Here is a 20,550-nt window from a genome sequence, read left to right as displayed (position 1 = left end):
TGGGGGACCCCTCTGACTCCTCGAGGTCGGTGTCAGACATGGGAGACATCTTGGGAGTCAATGTGCTTCCTTTTGCACACACTCTTTCTGGGGGGCTCCTCAGGTAAAAAAATCTGGGGAGGCCTCAGAAAGGTAGGGACCACTCATGGAGGTATCCTGAGGCCTTGGGTCTCCGCTGTCCCTGGATAGAAGGTGATCTGAGACCGATATCGGTGCTGGAGGGGGAAGAGTGTCTGTGCCGTAAGATGCAGCTAACAACCTGGCCAGCACACTACTCATGACCTTGAAAGCTGATCCTCCCAGCTGCGAAGGTAGACTAACCATGGTTGTAGCTCTCGGAGCCGAGGTGAAGAGGTCCGAAGCAGATGTCGGGTCCACACTCACCCGAACCGAAGCACCGAGAGGAAGGCTCGGAGCCGAAGAAGATTGACCGGCGAACTGTGAATCCTGGACACCGTGGACGGTGCCGACTGAGTCGAAGAGGAGGTCGGAGCAGAGATGCCAACAGGGGCTACTGGATCCGACCCCATGGCGTCTGACAGAACCGACAGCTCTGGCTCCGAAGAAAGGTTCAGAGGAGGAACATGATGAAGTGAGGATGGGCTCCGGAGCCAACTGGGCCAGAGCCAAAAGCAATTTAGCCAGCACCGATGACTGGAGCAGTATCCTCACCACTCTATCAACATAGTCATTGGAAAGAGTCCTAGAGGACCTACAGGACACGGTCGGGGATCTGGATCTCCCTGCAGAGGAAGACCTGTGAGTAAGCGAAAAGTACAGTTTTGTACCTACAACAAATGTAGATGTTCGAGTGGTAATACAGCTGCAGTAATCACAGATGGGTTTTCTGCCGTCAGGCGGTCCCTCGGTCGGCCGAATTCCAAAGTCTTGGTCCGGCGTCGGTTGTCGTCGCTTTCTCTTCTGACGTCAGTGAGGCCAGAGTATACAAGACACAGCCAACGCCATGTTCTTCAGTTTTTCTTGCCCCAGATGTCAGGTGCCCCCAGAAGGAAGGCAATACCTAAATAGTGCTTATATACATATACAAGCAATGCAATATAATCCAAAATCAGTGGTAGCAAGCAAATAAAAAGTACAGTTTTGTACCTACCATAAATGTAGATGTTCGAAGATCCACACTGCTGCAGTCCTTACACTTGGGTAGTCCGCTGTCCTCGGTCGGCCCGAATATCAAAGTATAAGGCTGACGTCGGTCAAGGCGCATTTGACTGACATCAGGACGTCAGGGTACAAATGCGTATGACCGACGTCATATCCTCAGTCTTTTCTTGCCCCAGATGTCAGAAGACCCTAACAAGAAAGGTCAAAACCAAAAGACAGCAAACAAACAACCAACCACCCTTGCACTAATTATATGTACAATATATACAATATACACAATATTTACAACCCAACCCACACAACCACCTCTAACTACAGAGGGGAAGGAGGGAGGGTAAACTGGACTGCAGCAATGTGGATCTTCGAACATCTACATTTATGGTAGGTACAAAACTGTACTATGTTCTTCATCTCACATTGCTGCAGTCCTTACACTTGGGTAGAATCCCAAAGCAGAGGTAAGGGAGGATGGCCAAACTACAAGGAAGCAGGAGCTGCCAAAATGCCCTGCAAAACAGCAGTGGCAAAACCAGCCCTGGATTTAGAGTAAAGTGGCAGGTGATAATGCCTAGAGAAAGTATGCACTGAACTCCAAGTAGCTGCCTCCAAAATATCCTTGGTTGCCACTCCCTCAAAAGGCTGTCAAGTGGCAGTAGCCCTAGTGGAATGAGGCCTAATCCCAGCTGGAATCTCCTTGCCATGATGGGAATAACAGAAAGCAATGCAAAACCCAATCCACTTAGAAATAGTTTGTTTTGACACAGGCTTGCCCTGAGAACTCAAAGCAAAAGAAACAAACAACTGCTGAGACTGCCTGAACCCTTTAGTTCTGTCCAAATAATATCGCAACTGCCTGTGTACATCTAAAGTGTGCAAAATCTTTTCCCCTTTATTTTGGGGATTTGCATAAAAGTAGGCAAATGAATAGTTTGGTTTAAAGCCACACTAGAAACCACCTTAGGCATAAAGGAAGGATTAGTACGCAAAGATACCCTATCCTTATGGAAAATCAAGAAAGGCTCAACCGCCATAAGGGCCTGTAATTCAGAAACCCTTCTTGCAGAGGTAATGGCCAACAAAAGGCAGTCTTCCATGATAAATATTTCAACTCAGAAGTAGCTGCAGGCTCAAAAGGTTGTAGAGTGAGTTTCTCCAACACAAAATTGAGATCCCAAGCAGGAGTAGGAGCTCTACGTGGGGGGTCTTATATTCTTTGCCCTCTAAGAAATTGCTTGAACAAAGGATGAGAAAACAATGGAGGGTCACATTCATAGTGAGCTGAAATTGCTGCAGCATGAACCTTAATAGAAGAGAAGGACAAACCTTTGTCCAGTAACTCAGTAAGATATTGAAGAGCCACACTTAAATTAGGCTCAGAAACATCAAAATCCTTTGCTGCACTCCAAAATAAAAATCTCTTCCATTTATCTGCGTACACTTTCCTTGTACTAGGCCTTCTAGCTTCCAAAATCACATTCAAAACTTGTTGTGGAAGTTGAGACCCTCTATGGTTCAAAACAGAATATGCCAGGCTGTTAGGTGAAGAGAGTGAAGCTTGACATTGAGCAAATGGCTGTCCTCCTGTGACAACAGGTGTGGAATCGAAGGCAAAGGCCATGGAGGCTTCCGTACCAGACTTCTCAGTAATGGGTACCAGTGCTGTCGAGGCCAATCTGGAGCTATTAAAATCATCCTTGGCTTGTCCTGTCTGACCTTTAGAAGTACCTTTGGGAGGAGAGGCAGAGGTGGAAAGGCATACACATGAAGATTGCTCCAATTGAAAGAAAGAGCATCCACTTTCCAAGCTGTGGGATGAAACCTTTTGTGCAAAACTTTGGCAGCTGATGGTTTAGTGGAGAAGCGAACAGATCTATGTCTGGAGTTCCCCATGACACTGTCAATTTCTGAAATACATGAGGATCCAATTTCCACTCGTGGGGATCCATAATTCGTCTGCTCAACACATCTGCTAAGGAGTTCTGTGCTCCTGGCAGAAACCTTGCCTGAAGATTGAGCTGTAAACTGAGAGCAGTCTCCCACAAAATCATTGCTTGCCTGCATAGAGGATAAGAATGTGTTCCCCCTTGCTTGTTGATGTACCACATGACAGTTGTGTTGTCTGTTAGAATCAACACCTGCCCTGGAAGAAGTAAATCCTTGAAAGCTATTAATGCATACTGGACTGCTAAAATCTCCTTCAGGTTGATATGTAGATGTTGTAGTCTGGCAGGCCACTTGTCTTGTATCCACTTTCCATTTAGATGAGCTCCCCAAGCTTTGTCTGAGGCATCTGTCGTTAAAATCTGACTCGCCTCTGGCCGGGTCACAGAGAGTCCCTTGTTTAGGTGACATTCCTGAGCCCACCACAAAAATTCCTTTTGAATGCAAGGTATTATTTGAATGACAGTGTCCAGATCCTGGCAGTGCTGTGTCCATACATTTTTGAGATACCACTGCAGCTTCCTCATATGCAGTTTGGCATTGGGAAGCACCAGAATACAAGATGCCATGAACCCTAAGGCTTGAAGGACTGTCCTTGCAGTCAGCCGGACTGATGAGATAGTTGATGGAAGTAAAGGAAAGACTCTTTTGTTTGTCCGGGGTTAAAAGGCCATCTGGGATGCTGTATTCAGTCTTACACCCAGAAAGCACATGTCCTGAGAGGGTACTAGACTGGACTTTATTTCGTTCACAGAATACCCCAGGCATCTTAGCACTGCTATCACATATTCCAAATGATGAAGAAGCTCTTCCTTCCTTGAGCCAGAATCAGGCAGTCGTCCAAATAAGGATAGATCTGTATTCCTTTTAGCCTGAAGAAAGCTATCACTGGAGCCAGAACTTTCGTGAACACTCTGGGCGCAGTAGATAAGCCAAAGGGCAATGCAGAGAATTGATAGTGAGAAGTCCCAGCTCGAAACGCAGATACTTCCTGCAACTTAGTCTGATAGGAACATGAAGGTAAGCCTCCTTGAGATCCAAAGTTACCATCCAATGATCTTTGCCCAGCAGAGGTAAAAGCTGTTGTAACGTCAACATTTTGAACTTGGGAATGTCCAGATAAGTGTTGAGGATAGATAAATCCAAAATTGGTCTCCACGTGTTCCCCTTCTTTGGTACTAGGAACAGGCGAGAATAAAATCCTAGGCCCACTTCTGGCATAGGGACCGGCTGTATGGCCCCTAGTTGAAGTAACAGAGAAATTTGCTTGTGAGCCTCTATTCTTTGTTGAGGAGGAACGTCTGGCATGCCTCTGAAAGGAGGCAAGGTATGGAAATAAAACCTGTAACCTTGGTGTATGATATCCAATACCCATCTGTCTTGGGTAATTAAACTCCAATTTTCTTTGAAAAGTGCCAACCTTCCTCCCAAAGGTGCTGCCAGACGAGAAGGCTCTGGCAGCTGAAAAGGTAGGTCATTGGGTCTGTTTACGAAAGGACTGACCCCTGCCCTCACCTGAAGACTGTGCAGGAGAACTCCCTGTTCTAGGCCTGAAAGAGCCCTGAGCTCTGCCCCTACCACGTCTAGATATACCCCTAGACTGGGAATCATAAGAAGGATACGTCCACCCTTTAGCAGGCCAATTTCTACTAAACTTTGGAGGCTGAACCTGCAAAAAATCTTTAACAGTCTGCATAGACTTAGCCTTGTCTTCCATTTTCTTTAAAACTGCCTCAACAGGAGAACCAAACAACACATCAGATTGTAAAGGAGCATCTAAAATCCTTGTTTTAACATGGTCAGATAAATTTTGATCCCTCAGCCAGGCGTGCCTGCGAAGAACTGACCCAGTGGCAGCCACCCTAGACGAGGCCTGTACAGCATCAAAACCACATTGCAAAGAATGCTTACCCACCTGTTCAGAAACATGTACTAAATCTTGTAACTCTTTACAATCAATACCTTCCGCCAGAGCATCAACCTTAGACTTCAACTGTGAAAGGAGATAGTTTTGGTATTTTAACATGTGAAACTGGCAATTCAAAGCCCTCATAGCTAGAGTGGAAGAAGTATAAACTTTCTTTCCCCATCTATCCAAGGCCCTGGCTTCTTTATCTGCAGGAACCGGATTCTTGACAACAGAAGCCTTAACACCCTTAGGCCCCTGGCTAACAGTTTCTGGGTCTGCCCTAGGACTCTTAAAAAGATACTTATGAACTTCAGGCACCCTGTAATACCTATCCGGTTTAACAGGAGCAGGAGGCAAAGAATCAGGATTAAGAGAAGCCTCTGTAAAAACATCTTCCACTACATCCAAAACAGGAGGTATAGCCAAAGGCCTATGCTGGGGTAAAACAAAATTCCCTAAGCCTTTTCCTGGAATCAGAGAAGTCCTGACCTTCCCACTTAAAATGCTCCCTCATGGAATGAAGAGTTTCTGAAAAAGAAAAATCCTCAGGAGGAGAAGCAGAAGGAGTAGAATCATCCACATCAGAATCGGAATAAGGAGAGTACTCCTGCAAGTCTTCAGCCGAAGACTCTGAAACATCCGAAGCCTGCTCAAAATTCCCTAGGTCAGGCTCCACCCTAGGTCTCTTATCAGGAGGAGGCAAAGAACCCCTAATCAGAGTAATCAAATCTTCTGCCATTTTAAGCATATGCTTCTTGGGCACAGTTCCAGAAGAACTAGGGGTGACACCAACTGAAGCTAAACATGGCCTGCCTCTAGGAGAAGCCTTGGAAACAGAAGGAGAGGGCCTACCCACCCTAGGCAGGGAGGGGAGTATAGTAACCTGAGAAGCCCCATCACCCTGACCTGCCTCCTGAGAGGCCACATCCTGCAATAACAAGGCCTCTCCCTGGGATCCCAAAGAAACCTCCGGTGGAACCACCGGCTCCACCGACACCTCTAAAGAACCGGCGTCCGCATGCGGACGGTTCTTCTAGCCTAGGCTTCACTGCTTTGTCCTTGCGCTTCGAAGAAGCGGGCGGAGCATCCGACGGCATTTTATAATTGCACCGCTTCCCAAAGACTAACCTGGCACAATCTAATCTCCTCTTTATAGTGCGCTTATTAAATCTAGCACAAGAGCGACACCCAACAACGTCGTGCTCAGGCCCTAAACAAGGAATACACAAAGTATGATAGTCTCTATGCGGTATCTGTTTCCCACAAGAAATACAATTATTCACTTTTTCTGACATCCGGAAAACCACTGAGGCAAGAAAAAACTAAAATATTCCCCAACCGGGTACTTAGCCAACTTTGACTCGGTCTGAAACTCCGAAAACGAAAAATTTCAGAACGCCAACCGGCACTTGCAATACTGCTTCTGCATCGGACCATGCGGCAAAAAAGACTGAGGATATGACGTCGGTCATGCGCATTTGTACCCTGACGTCCTGATGTCAGTCAAATGCGCCTTGACCGACGTCAGCCTTATACTTTGATATTCGGGCCGACCGAGGACAGCGGACTACCCAAGTGTAAGGACTGCAGCAATGTGAGATGAAGAACATCATAGCCGGATAACCCAGTCAGGTAGTATGAGTAGGTTGTTAGGCCCCATGCCTTTACCAAGTGGGGAAGGAGGGAGGGAAACCTGTACTGCAGCTGTATTAGCACTCTAACATCTACATTTATGGTAGGTACAAAACTGTACTATGTTCATCGTGCATACAGCTGCAGTAATCACAGATGGGTAGAGTCCCAAAGCTATCCACTGGGTGGTAGGTACTAGGAGGAACTGGGTTGAGTCAGAATGCCCTGCAAAACAGCAGTGGCAAAGCCTGCTCTTGTTCTGGAATATAAAGGCAGATGGTAGTGTTTTGTGAAGGTATGTACAGAACTCCAAGTGGCTGCCTCCAAAATATCTTTTGGTGGGAACTCCTCTGAGGAAGGCTGTAGAGGTAGCTGTGGCCCTAGTGGAGTGTGATCTGATACCTGTAGGAACAGATTTCCCATGATAGGAGTAACAAAACCGTATGCAGTGGCCTATCCACTTTGAAATAGTCTGTTTTGTAACTGGCTTCCCTTGAGCCCCTACAGCATAGGACACAAAGAGTTGTTCTGATTTCCTGAAGGACTTTGTTCTGTCCAAATAATAACGAAGCTGCCTATGGATGTCTAAGGAGTGTAGCAGCCTTTCCCCTTTGTTTTGAGGATTGGGGTAAAAGGTGGGTAGGTGTATGGCTTGATTTAAAGCTACCCTGGATACCACTTTCGGCATAAATGATGGGTTGGTACGAAGAGAAACCCTGTCCTGATGGAAAATGAGAAAGGGCTGCACCGCCATGAGGGCCTGTAGTTCAGAAACCCTACGAGCTGAAGTGATGGCCAGAAGGAAGGCTGTCTTCCAGGACAAATATTGCAAATCTGTTGAGGCAGCTGGTTCAAAAGGAGGCAATGTTAATTTTTCTAGTATGTAATTAAGATCCCAGGCTGGTATTGGTTGTTACCTTGGGCAGAAGAGGCAGAGGTGGGAATGCGTAAACTGTCCATGCTGTCCAACTGAATGAAAGGGCGTCCACTCTCCAGGCCTTTGGGTGAAAGGTCTTTGAACAAAACTTTTCCAATTGATGATTCCTGTGGGAGGCAAAAAGATCTATGTCTGGCCTCCCCCATGCTTGGATTATTTCTGCAAACACCTGAGGATGTAACTTCCATTCGTGTGGATCTGTCATTTTTCTGCTTAGATTGCCAGTGTGTTTTCCAATCCTGGCAAGTACTGTGCTTGAAGTTCGATTTGTCTTTCCAGAGCCAAGTTCCAAAGAGTCATGGCTAGTCTGCACAAGGGGTATGAATGTGTTCCTCCTTGTTTGTTTATGTACCACATTACCGTGGTGTTGTCTGTTCTTATCAGTAATTGTCCTGGATGCAGGAAGTCCTTGAAAGCTGTAATTGCATTTATTACTGCTAGCATTTCTTTTTGATTGATGTGAAGGTGCTTTTCTTTTTGGGACCATTTGCCCTGAATGCACCTGTCCGTCATGTGCGCCCCCCCAGGCGTAGTCTGAGGCGTCTGTGGTTATGACTTGCTTTGCTTGAGGCTTGCAGAATGGAAGGCCTTTGTTTGCTTGACATGCTTGGGCCCACCATAGAAATTCCTTTTGCAAACATGGAATTATTGGTGTTATTGTTTCCAAACTGTGACTGTGTTGAGACCATAGGTTTTTTAGGTACCATTGAAGTTTCCTCATATGCAGCTTTGCAAATGGGGTTAAAAGAATGCAAGATGCCATGAATCCCAGAGCCTGCAGGATTTTCCTTGCAGTAAGCCTGGTACTTTTTGCTAGTATTTTGAAGTACTGAGATAGTTGCCCTTGTTTTTCTGGTGTAAGGTAGGCCATCTGGGTGTTTGTGTCCAAGTTGGCACCCAGGAAAGTTATTTTCTGAGATGGTGTTAGCCTTGATTTCTCTTTGTTGATTGTATATCCCAGAGAAAGCAGTAACCGTGTCACATATGCCAGATGCTCCAGAAGTGTGTTCTTGCTGTCCGCTTGGATCAGGCAGTCGTCCAGATAAGGGTAAATTTGTATCCCTTGAAGTCTGCAGTAGGCAATCACTGATGCCAGGCACTTTGTGAATACTCTGGGCGCAGTAGATAAGCCAAAGGGCAATGCAGAGAATTGATAGTGGATTGAACCTGCAAGAAATCTGAGGTATCTTCTGCAGCTTTGTCTGATTGGGACATGCAGGTATGCCTCCTTGAGGTCCAATGTTACCAGCCAAAACTCCTTGCCCAGCATGGGAAGAAGCTGCTGTAATGTGAGCATCTTGAATTTTGGTGCAGTAGAAATGTGTTTAGGATGGATAAGTCCAAAATGGGTCTCCAGTCGGTTCCTTTCCTTGGTACCAGAAAAAGTCTTGAATAAAAACCTTGACCTTGTTGGTGAGTAGGTACCTCTTGAATAGCTCGCATGCTTATGAGCTTTGAAATTTGCAGTTGTGCCTCTGCCCTTTGATTTTGTGGCAGGTTTGGCATGCCTCTCATTTTTGGAAGAGTGTGAAATTGAAATTTGTAGCCTCTGTTTATAATGTCCAGGATCCATTTGTCTGTTGTGACAACATGCCAATTGCTTGCAAATAGTGCTAGTTTTCCTCCCAAAGGTGCTGCCAGCTGAGACATGCTTGGCCTGGAAATGAGGGAGTCATTGGGTTTGCTTCCTGTATTGTTGTGCACTTTCTTCGCCACCTCTTGGTGCTGGAGTTTGCCACTGTCGGCCTCTATATGATCCTTGTGATTGCCCTCTGCCCCTTGTGCGTCTGTATCTACCTCTTTGGGGCTTGTCAGTGGCTGGAAAGGACCAGTTTTTTGAAGGCCAATTTCTGCTAAAACGTGGTGATTGGACCTGTAAGAAAGCTTTGACAGTTTGCATAGATTTGGCTTTTTCTTCCATTTTCCGTAGTATCTCCTCAGCATTAGTACCAAACAGCACATCCTTTTGTAAAGGAGCATCTAGAAGTTTAGCTTTCACATGATCAGGTAAATTTTGTTCCCTAAGCCAGGCATGTCTGCGAATGACTGATCCTGTAGCTGCCGCTCTACTTCAGGCCTATAGGGCATCATAACCACATTGTAAGGTGTGTTTACCCACTTGTTCTGCACTATGCATCATATCCTGTAACTCCTTTAAATCTGGTTGTTCAGGTTGAGACATTTTGTTCCTTAATTGTGATAACAGGAACTGTTGATATTTAAGCATATGAAACTGACAATTTAAAGCCCTCATGGCTAGGGTGGCCGAGGTATATACCTTTTTACCCCACCTTTCTAAAGATCTTGATTCCCTTTCTGCAGGAAGTGGATTTTTGGCAGTGGAGGCCTTCAATCCCTTGGGGCCTTGTGAAATGGTTTCAGGGTCAGCATTATGGCTTTTGAAGAGAAATTGGTGAGAGCTGGGTACTCTATAATACCTATCAGGTTTGACTGGTGCAGGAGGCAGAGAATCCGGGTTAAGACAAGCCTCCGAGTAGACATCATCCAGTATGTCCAAAACAGGGGGTATAGCCAGAGGTCTGTGTTGAGGTAACAAAAGAAATTCCCAAAGTCTTTTCTTGGAATCTGAAAACTCTTGGCCTTCCCAATGGAAGTGTTCCCTCAAGGTGTGTAAGGTTTCCCCAAAGGAAAAATCCTCAGGAGGGGATACACACGGAATGGACTGTTCTGCATCCGAATCCTCAAAAGGAGAGTAAGAGTGTTCCTCTGCATCAGAATGCTCTGATAAAATGGATCCCTGATCAGAAGAGGGAGAATCTTCCTCCACTCTGGGTCTCTTGTCTGGAGGGGGTTGAGAACCTCTGTTAAGAGTAATTAAATCCTCAGCCATTTTAAGCATCTGTTTTTTAGGCATGGGACCTGAAGATGGGCCCTGTGCAACAGGCCTCGTGGGATGCCTGGCTGCTTTGGATTTAGTAAAGGCCTTAATTGAAAAAGAAGATGAGGGCCTAAATACACCATGGGTGGAGGTGGACCTGTCCACATTAGTAGGCTCAACATTAGCAGAGGCTTCGATTGTAGTCTGGGAAAGGGCCGAGGACCCAGCGGTCTCGGGTACAGAGGACACCGCCAAAGGAGTGTCGTCGGTAGTCAGGGACTGCAAAGGCATCTCGCTGAGAACCGGTCCACGTGTAGCCGTTTTTGGTGTGGTGTCGGTGGGGACCGCGGGCCTCGCGTGCCGGTCCTTTTCCTTGCGTTTTTTTGGTCAAAACGGTAGTCGGAGTGTCCGACGACATTTTATAATCAAAAGCTTTACCAAAGTAGTGTTGGGCGAACTCCGCCCGACGCTTAATAGTGCGTTTATTGAAGGTAGCGCAAAAGCGACAGCCCGAGACGTCGTGGTCTGGGCCCAAACAAGGTATGCAGAGGGAATGGAAATCCTTATGCGGTACTTGCTTCCCACAAGAAATACAATTATTAACTTTTTCTGACATCGGTCTGAGGCAAGAAAAGTTTCCCCAATGGGGTACTTAGCTTTAATGAAGACTTCGGATTCCAAAATATTCGTAATTCAGGAGCTGGCCGACCAGCACTTGCGAACTGCTTCTGCTTCGGGCACGGCGCGGCAAAAAAGACTGAAGAACATGGCGTCGGCTGTGTCTTATATACTCTGGCCTCACTGACGTCAGAAGAGAAAGCGACGACAACCGACGCCGGACCAAGACTTTGGAATTCGGCCGACCGAGGGACCGCCTGACGGCAGAAAACCCATCTGTGATTACTGCAGCTGTATTAGCACTCGAACATCTACATTTATGGTAGGTATGGCAGTAAGAAATCCCTAAGCCTTTTTTTAGAATCAGAGCAATCCTGGCATTCCCAGCGAAAATGTTCCCTAAGAGTATGCAAGGTTTCACCAAAAGAGAAATCCTCTGGAAGGGAAGCTGAGGGAATACAGTCCTCTGCATCAGAGTCGTCATAGCTAGATAAGGGTAAATCCTGGTCATCAGAGGAAACAAAATTTCAGATTCCTGATCAGAAGAATCATAAGCAAATTCAGTCCTAGGTCTCTTAGAGGGGGGGAAGGTTGGCTTCCCCAGATTAAAGTAATAAGGTCTTCACCCATTCTTATTTGTTTTTTAGGCATACAGGCCTGACCATGCGGTCTGGGCTTCAGTTTTCTAGGCATGGAATGAGTTTTAGGCCTTGAAGAAGAAGATGGCGTTGGTTTAATATGCAAGTCAGTAGGCCTGAATACACCTCAGAAGCTGGTACCTGCACAGCGGCTCCGGACCCATCCTAGGTAGAGACATCCGCAGGTTCCACAGTTGAAGCATCTCGTGGCATACCGGACTCCGAATGGGTCTCAGTAGAGGCCTGCAAATCTGAAGTAGAGAGGTATCAGGGGCTGTGAAAGCGCCTCAGTGAGTACCAGCGAAATGGTGACTAAATTAGGAGAAGCGTCGTTGGCAGCTTTGGACCTATGCAGACTGTCTGGTCTTTAACTTTGTGTTTTTTCGGAATGTTGGTAGTCGGGTGGCTTACCGAAGCCATATCTGAGAAATTGAACACAGTGCCAAAATATTTAAAAGCATAAATATACAGACGACAAATAGTTTGTTGCTTAAATAAGGCACAAAACCGACAGCGAGGTATGTCATGGTCAGGGCCTAGGCAAGGAATACAGAATGAATGAAAATCTTTATGAGGTATTTGCTTTCCACAAGAAATACAATTATTGACTTTTACTGACATCGATTTAAGGCAAGAAAAAGTTTCCCCAATGGGGTACTTAGCTTAGTTGAAGACTTTGGTTCTGAAACTTGAAAATGAAAATTTCAGGAGTTGGCCGACCGGCACTTGCGAACTGCTTCTGCTTCTGGCACTGCATGGCAAGAAAGACTGATGTAATGGCATCGGCTGCATGCTTTATACCCCTGACTACCTGACATCATGAAAGATGAGACAGCAACCGACACAGGACCCAAGACTTTGATAATCAGGCTGACTGAGGGCTACTGCAAGCAGATAGCCCAATTGTGATGACTGCAACAGTGAAACAAGAAGAACATTATCTTAAATATATTTCTAATTTTGTCAGAGGGGGAAGGAGCCTACTATGGAAAACCAACATCTTGATATCATTACAAATGATGTGAACACAGATATAAATGTCAATATTGTTCTCCTTTAAGTAGCTCAGATCATTGTTCCTTATTTAATATTTCATTAAGTCATACTAAAATACATTCAGGTAAGAAAAGATAAGAATTTAATGCAATTAATTACTTGGGCATACTGGGTTCGATCAGTAATGTAAACTGGTCAACAGGGCTACAAGTAAAAAATTGATCCCATGTACCAAATTCTAGAATCAATTCTAATTGATTCAATAGAAGCTACTACTTCAATTCTTCCAATTAATGCCAGAAAACTTACTTACTAGTGAGGTAGAAAGTTACATAAATTATATAAGAAGAAAAAGCAATACTTTCAAAAATATAAGTGAAATCATACAAGGATGAATAAAACTAAGCTCAATAAAATAAAATACGTTTTACCTAAGAACCACAAAAACTTAATTACAAAAACAAGTTGGCTGTGAATTCTTACAAATTATTTTACAAAAATCAATATTTTCAAACCCATACTAATCACTCAATAACATCAATATCAACAAAAGGAAGGACTGTAACTAATCCAAAATTGATGGCTAAGAAATTTAATGTTTACTTCTCAGACTCCGCTTCTAATCTTGCAGAAAATTCCTCCAATATTCAGCCTTTGCCATCTGACAATGACTTGCATGCTATTATATCAAAGACCTAATTTTGGATCCTATAAAAAAAATTGGAACCAAAACATCCATTAGTCAAGATAACATACCTACTGTTATTTTATCTGCTATCCAAAAGGCACCAAGTCTAAGCTACATAAAACATTTAACAAATGGAATGTGTTGTTCCGGTTCTACAGAAGCAATCTATTACATTGCCAAATTATAAAAAGGGTAACAGACTTGATATAGTCAAATGCAGCCAATTAGTCTGACATTTCTACTTTGTAAATATTATGAGAGAGGTTTATTACACGTTTTTTTGCCCTGGCAAATCATGAAAAAAATTCTGATTTACATCAACATGGTTTTACTTCTGGTAAACCGACACCTACAAAACTGGCCGGCTTCTATGATCAGATTACTACAGCACTAGACTCAGGCTTTTGTGCAGAGGTAACTTCGTCAAAACTTCAGTAATCTTCCTCATTCCAATGTAGACTTTGCCTTACATCATAAATTTCACATCTGTCAAACTGGGATAATAAATTGCTAGCCATCCATAATGAATACATTTCCATCCAAGCCACACATTCAGAATACTTAAAATAAATAAATAAAATAAAAAAAAACTTCACGCATACTTCAGGGCATGATTTTGGAACCTCTTGTTTAACATGATTTTACCAACCAGCCCCATTAACAATTACTGCCTGTTTGTCAATGTAGCAGACAATTGTTAAGTAGATTGTATAGTCAATTCCAACCCTCATTTCTTTATTAACGGTTTAAAAAAAACATCTGAGTGGGGAAACAAAGAGGGACTTTGTTTCTATTAAAATTAATGTCAAGTAATTAATTTGGCAAGCCATATATCAAACACCCATTAAATCTGGATATTTTTACTTGAAGAGGTACATGAATATAGGGACTTGGGTGTCAAGATAACATATCTAAAAGAAAAATCCAAAGTTATTTGCATTTGAAATAGATATTTTAGTCAAAAGTGACTGATACTCAAATCAGTATCCTTAAGGGATGAATACAGCCTTATTATTCTTTGAAAAACTTATAAATGACCTACATTAGAAGAAAATGCATTATTCTGCATTTATACAAGGCTTCAGCTCAACCAAACTTAGTCAGTTGAAAGGAAATTTACCAACAAATTAAAAGATTTTAGTTATTTAAATTAAGTGTAAAAAGTAACGTATTTCCCTTTACTATAGATATACTGAAGGTAAGGCAGTAATTGCATACAAAACCTAGAATGATGACTTGCTACAGTTGGTACTTAAACTTCCAACTATCTTCAAATCTTTGTAGTCACAGATACATAAACATTTTTTCCACTCAAAATAACTGCAAAGGTTTAAGGTGTAAATTCCCAGCAAAAAATACCAAGGACCTAGAATAAAATTCCTGCAGATACACACTTATCAGGGAATCTAAAAACATTTAAGGAAAACTTTGATAACTGGATGGAGAGGATGTTTTCAACACTATCTTCATGGAATTAGTGTTCCTCGACTGCTTTGGGGCTTGATCACCGTTTCAAATCTAAGAAACTTATGATGGACGACCTCAAATGAAAACCTCTCTAACAACATTCATTCATGACAGGCTGCCTTGTAACCTGCTCAGGAAGTCTGCCATTGAATTCATTTCTGAAGGAATGTACACGGCCTGGAAAAAGACTGTGGTAAATAGCGAGCTCTCAAGCTATCACTGCCAGCCTACAAAGATGGTAAGATTTTGCCCCCCCCCCCCCCCGATTACAGACATGCCAAATTACACTGAAATTGTCGTTTAAGATTTGAAGACACCCTACAATCCAAAGTTGATGTATCTGGAGGAGCAAAGATCAAGGCTTTCATTTCTTAAAAGCTTTTGCCTATCGTATCTGGACAAGACACCCTGCACTTTGAAACTCAATGAACAAGCCCCACCCCCCACCACGCAAGGTCAGAAGCATATACCAAGATATGTCGAAGTGAAGGAGGAAAAAGATGTGGAACCCTTGGGCTGTCTTCCATCTTACTGATCCACCAAAACAACTCTTGCTTCATAAAAGACAACAGAGGAATTAGGAAGGAGAGGAGATGGTACCGTTATGCATCAACTGATTTCAGGTATCACTGAATTTTCCTCTTAAGGAGTCTGGTAAAAGGGGCCATTTGGATAGTGAATGCCATGAACCACAGGGCTCACAATCTCTCATGCAGAGGTCACATGTAAAGTTGAGATGGACAGAAATAATCTGTCAAGAATTGGACAGTTCCAGGGAAACCATGCCATCATGCTTGAAATAGAAAACACCCCAGAAATACCAGATACTGACTGGGAACAAACTGAAGTTTAGAGTGAAACTAGGATGTAAAAGAGGTTGACAGTGCACTGCATATTTTGAAGAATCCTTTGAACTCAAGTTGCCTGAAAGAGGATGTTATCTACTAAGGAACAGATTCAGATACAGTGGAGCTTGTATAATGGTACAGGCAGGGTCTAAACACTTTGTGAAAACCTCTGGAACAGTGGAAGCCCCAAAAGGCAAAGCAGTAAATTGAAAGTGATATCCTAAGGAAATCTTTCTGCAGCCCAGATGGATAAGACTATGCAGACAGGGATCCTTCAAGTCCAACGTAACTATTAGAGCTTGGGAAAAGATCAGAGGGAAGAGAGTATAGAACATTAGCATCCTGAATTCTGGAACTTTCAGAAATGTGTTCAGACTGGATAAGTCCAAAATTGCGTGCCAAGCCGATTATTTCACTGGGTGAATTAAAAGCCACGTATACAATCCCTTTGTTTTGCAATACATTTTAGAGTCAGTATCAGGTAGATTTAGCAAGAACGTACACATATTAACAAAATACATAAAATGTATCTAATCATGGGGGTTTTGGCAAAAGTAAATACCTTTCTTTTTTTACCTGTCCATAGCTCTGCATTGAAACAAGAAAGAAATTTCACAGCTTTACCAGAGTCTATTGAAATTACTGCTGGGTCACAGAAAGGGTTCTTGTATAAATACTTGTACGAGTCAGGAACTCTGCAATAACCTTATGATTTCCCAGGTACATGAGGCTGAGATTCTGAGGACAAAGAAGACAAAAAAGTATATTCTGTAGCCTCTAAGACAGGGAAGGATTTAGAAACTTCCATATTAAGAAGGCTGTAATATAGTTCTGTGATTCAGAAACCTGTTTACCTCCCAACTGAAATAATGCATCATTTTAAGGATCATCTCCAAAATTAAGTTCTTCCTGAGGAATGTCTGAAGGCAGACTGTCATCAGCACCATATTCAAAACCTGCGGCACAATGCATTTGGGAACAACATTCCAAAGGTTCAGAATCAGATTCTGTATATTCTTCCTCAGAAGTCTCAATTCTTCTTCTGGGAGTTTAAGGAAGACAATTCAGAAAGTCGCAAGGACATAAGAGCTTGAAAGGTGCCTATGGAAAAATAAACCACTCCTGTGAGGGTCACTAGGGGAAGAGGGTAACATGAGGGGAAACCTGCTTTTTATTTCCTTTTCTTTTCAATATCCAGAGAAATATGCGGAGGGTCTAACTCCAAACATACCTTCATTGTAGTCCCAGTACATCTTCCCTAACTGGAATGTCATGAATACCTCAAGGTCCCATGGTTCTCCAATCAAGACCTTAACAGATGTCTGATCTGTCAGAAGAAACACGTTCGGTGTCCTATCTTGTCTGCCGCCAAAGTGGTCTCAATAGTAGGAATAGGCCCAGGCATCAGGCAGCCCCACAGGTATATCATATACCTTAAGGGGAATGCTCTACTTCAACCAAGAGACAAAAGCAGGCATGTTAGTGCGATCCTCAGTTTTTTTTTATTAATTTTTTCTTGGCTGTGGATGGACATCCAAGGAAGACGATTCTGACTGTATCCTAGTATGTGCTAGAGACTGAAGATGCTTGTTTTCCAAACAAATTAAGGGATGACAAAATAACTACATATGGTCTTGGGTATGAAAGAGTGGTAGATTGTACACTCCTTAATATTATGCTCATGTCCTAGACAAAACCAACACTTGCTATGCCTAGCCCTATAAAGGATATGCCAACCATGGTCACATTTCCCTCTCTTAGATGAGAGAATACCACTATCAATATTAATAAAAAGAAAAGGAGAAAGGGGTACTTAGCAGCTATTAGAGAAAGTAGATGAACAGTTTGTACTGCTGACAGACCATGATACTGACAGCTTTGTTTCACAGATTGATGGCAAGAAAGTTCTGTGGATTTTCACGACCAACCGATCCTTAAGTACAGCACGTAACCTTCTGATAGGTCTTCGGTCAAACGTATGGCAAGAGAGGAAAGTACATCTATGCATACCACATATGCTGTGTAAAGCAAGCATAAGCAGTAGTTAGTAGAAACTGGAGTTGTTTTTTGGCAACTCCAGTTACCAACAAGAGATAAAAAAAAATCTAAGACATGTACTATCACTGACTTAGAAAGGAGTTTAGGGAGTGCCTTGCAAGCAAAAAAGTCTTTGGTAAAGAAGGAAACTGAGTTGTAATTTTCTTTCAAGGGAATAAGTTGTGCCTGAAGGTTCAGCGATCAACACTAACAAAACAGCAGTTCTCAGTTTAATGAAAAAAACAAATACATGACATAATATACAAGTTGTAGCTATTGGAACAGTACACTGTGAAGAAATAGCAACAGATTGTAATATACTGCACAGGAATATTAGCTCAAAACACAAGAAGTTGAAAGTTGTGGCACATGAGATTTGTACCATAACAGCAAGCCAAAAAAAGCTTTGCTAACAAACCTAACAGCAGCTAATCTGTGGAGTCAAGCAGGTACAAATTTGTTGAAAATCAAGGAAGTCAAGTATCTTACCAAAGCAAATAACTAATCCTAGAATAAATAAGCAATCAAACTGGCAGACACAACATCAGATAAGTAACATTATAACAGGCAAAGGTACACAGAAGAAATTAATCTGAATTCAAATAAGACATCCAGTCCACTCTATCCACAATTTAAGGAATAAGTGGAGAGAACAATTTAAATAACGCAAATAAATAAATAAATAAATAAATGAGAAGGTGCTGCAGAAATCCCTACAAAAGCTGTCATTTCACAGTTTTGGAATACAGTAATAATACCAGCTCAATTATAAGGGGCAGAAGGTTGAAAAGCAATTTATTTACTCAACAATACTGACATGTAAACATCAACACAAAGTATAAGATGTACGAAAAAAAAGAAAAAAAAAATCAGCAAGAGAGAAACACTACTGTGATGAAAAAGAAAACACAGGAGATTACCACATACACAAACTACAAAGTTTGTGGCTCAAAGCTGAAGTGACTGGTAAAGCAGCTGAATAAAGACCTTGTGTTATGTGTAAGAAAGAAATCAACTTAGAAGGAATCTCAGACATCTGTCTAAGGCAAACGTGCAAATCTAGGTAAGGTAAGCAAACAACTGTGACCTGAAGTACTGCTGGAAAAAGAAGAAACGGAGTACTGTGATAACATCAAATAGCTGCAGAGAGATGCTACACTAGTTACATCTCCAAGACAAGAAACAGTCAGAACTGTCCCAAAAGAAAGATCAAATATCCATAGAGAAAAGCCCTATTAAACTCCCCAGATTTAAAAGGCCACTGAAGAACCAGATGGACATATGGACAATTACAGAGCTGGTAACAACACTACATACTGAAAAGCTACATTAACATAACGCATCTTTTGAATGTGTATAAAGATCTTGTTTGCTGTAAGAGCCCATAACATGATTTGTATAAAGTCAGAGATCGTTTTTAAATGATCACTTAACATAATGCATTGCTATCCCATACATTGTAGAGAGTTATTTTTAACTGGAAAAAAAAAGGTGATGTAGTATATGGGGTATACAGCTTTAAATATGTTAATGCCTTCCTACCAAAATGAATGTGGAACACTTTCTAGAAACTGTCTGGACACTTCATGGACACTAGTAAGATATTCATACCGTCTGTGTTGTTTATGGTACATTGTGACATCCAGATATCAAACCCATCATAATTTTTTGTTTCACCTCAGGACATTTCTAGATGGTTAAATCATGACCTGGGAGCAGACTCATTTTTAAAGTCTTCGTAACAGTTAGCTCATCTCACTTACAGTACTTCACAAAGTCCTCCTGAAAATCCATCCGCTTATTGAGGAAGGTCCTTCCCTTTTCAGTCCCAACAACCAAAACACTGGCCTCATACACAGCAATGCAGGCTACTTCTGCTTTGGATTTTTCAAGTTCTTTACACTGTATGGGGGAAGAAAAAAACAGTCCAAAGTATTTCCAAAATGCTAACATTTTAAAAGACCCTCCAAAATTGTGGAATTACTACTAAAAACTTACAGACCAAGGAGGGATTAAAAAAGTTACTCACCATTCACTGTATAACTTCAGAACAGATTCTCTATACACTGCAACTCTGATAGGAGCATAAAAAGCCACATTTCTGTCCAAGTAAAACTTTTTAGGATGCCAAGGTGACCCTCACTCTCTCTCTCTCCTCCCCCAACACATGTATATAACCTCCTGAGTGGGACCCATGTTTGTATTTATTACAGATATATAAAAATACTATATTTTACATATATATATATATATATATATATATACACACACACACACACACACATATATATATATATATACACACATTTTATATATATATATATATATATATATATATATATATATATATATATACACACACACACACACACACACACACACACACACATATACACACATAAACATACATATATATGTATATATGGGTCTGTGAAGGCTACCAGCCTAGCTAGATAGAATTTTGTAAATAATTATATGTCATTTGTGAATATGATTTATATGCTTGCCTTAGAAATGTAAGAAAACTATATGTTCTGTACTGAGCTACAAGACTATAACCACAGTTCACCCTGCTGGAAAATAGCAGAAATGTGAATAAACTACATGCCTATGCAAATGTATGTGTTGATGGTAAAGGCTGGAATGTACCAAGTTAACTTGCAAACTCTAAGAAAATAAGTGGAACTTGTTTATGACTCTTATCTCTGTTTCAGCTCAAAGCAGACAATGTCTAGAGTTGTAGGCTTTCCTATTGTCTGGAAACAGAGGTAATTACAGGTTTCCAAAGTAAATGTTTTATGACTTCCAGTTTCAGTCAAGCTTCTAAGAGAGAAGTGTCAGCTTCTGAGAGAAGTATTTTTAACAGAGACATGTTAAA

At 42.2% G+C, this 20,550-nt stretch overlaps 1 protein-coding gene across 6 annotated transcripts in view; it reads right to left on the bottom strand.

The window, feature by feature from the left end:
- Positions 1–20,550, bottom strand: part of GTF2I (general transcription factor IIi) — a 1,956,122-nt gene that overhangs the window by 1,609,434 nt on the left and 326,138 nt on the right. For 5 of the 6 annotated variants that reach the window (XM_044054149.1, XM_044054150.1, XM_044054148.1 and 2 more), the window contains one exon: positions 19,436–19,574. The exons of the other annotated variant lie outside the window; for it this stretch is intronic. In XM_044054149.1, coding sequence (XP_043910084.1) covers positions 19,436–19,574 — 139 coding nt within the window. The remainder of the gene's footprint in view (positions 1–19,435; positions 19,575–20,550) is intronic. 6 annotated transcript variants of the gene reach the window in all.

This window comes from Protopterus annectens, chromosome 13.part0 (assembly GCF_019279795.1).
Source record: "Protopterus annectens isolate FY-2018-M chromosome 13.part0, PAN1.0, whole genome shotgun sequence".
In the NCBI taxonomy this organism is placed as follows: Eukaryota; Metazoa; Chordata; order Ceratodontiformes; family Protopteridae; genus Protopterus; species Protopterus annectens.
The sequence above is the reverse complement of the archived record's forward strand: the minus strand, read 5'-3'. Positions and strand labels throughout refer to the sequence as shown.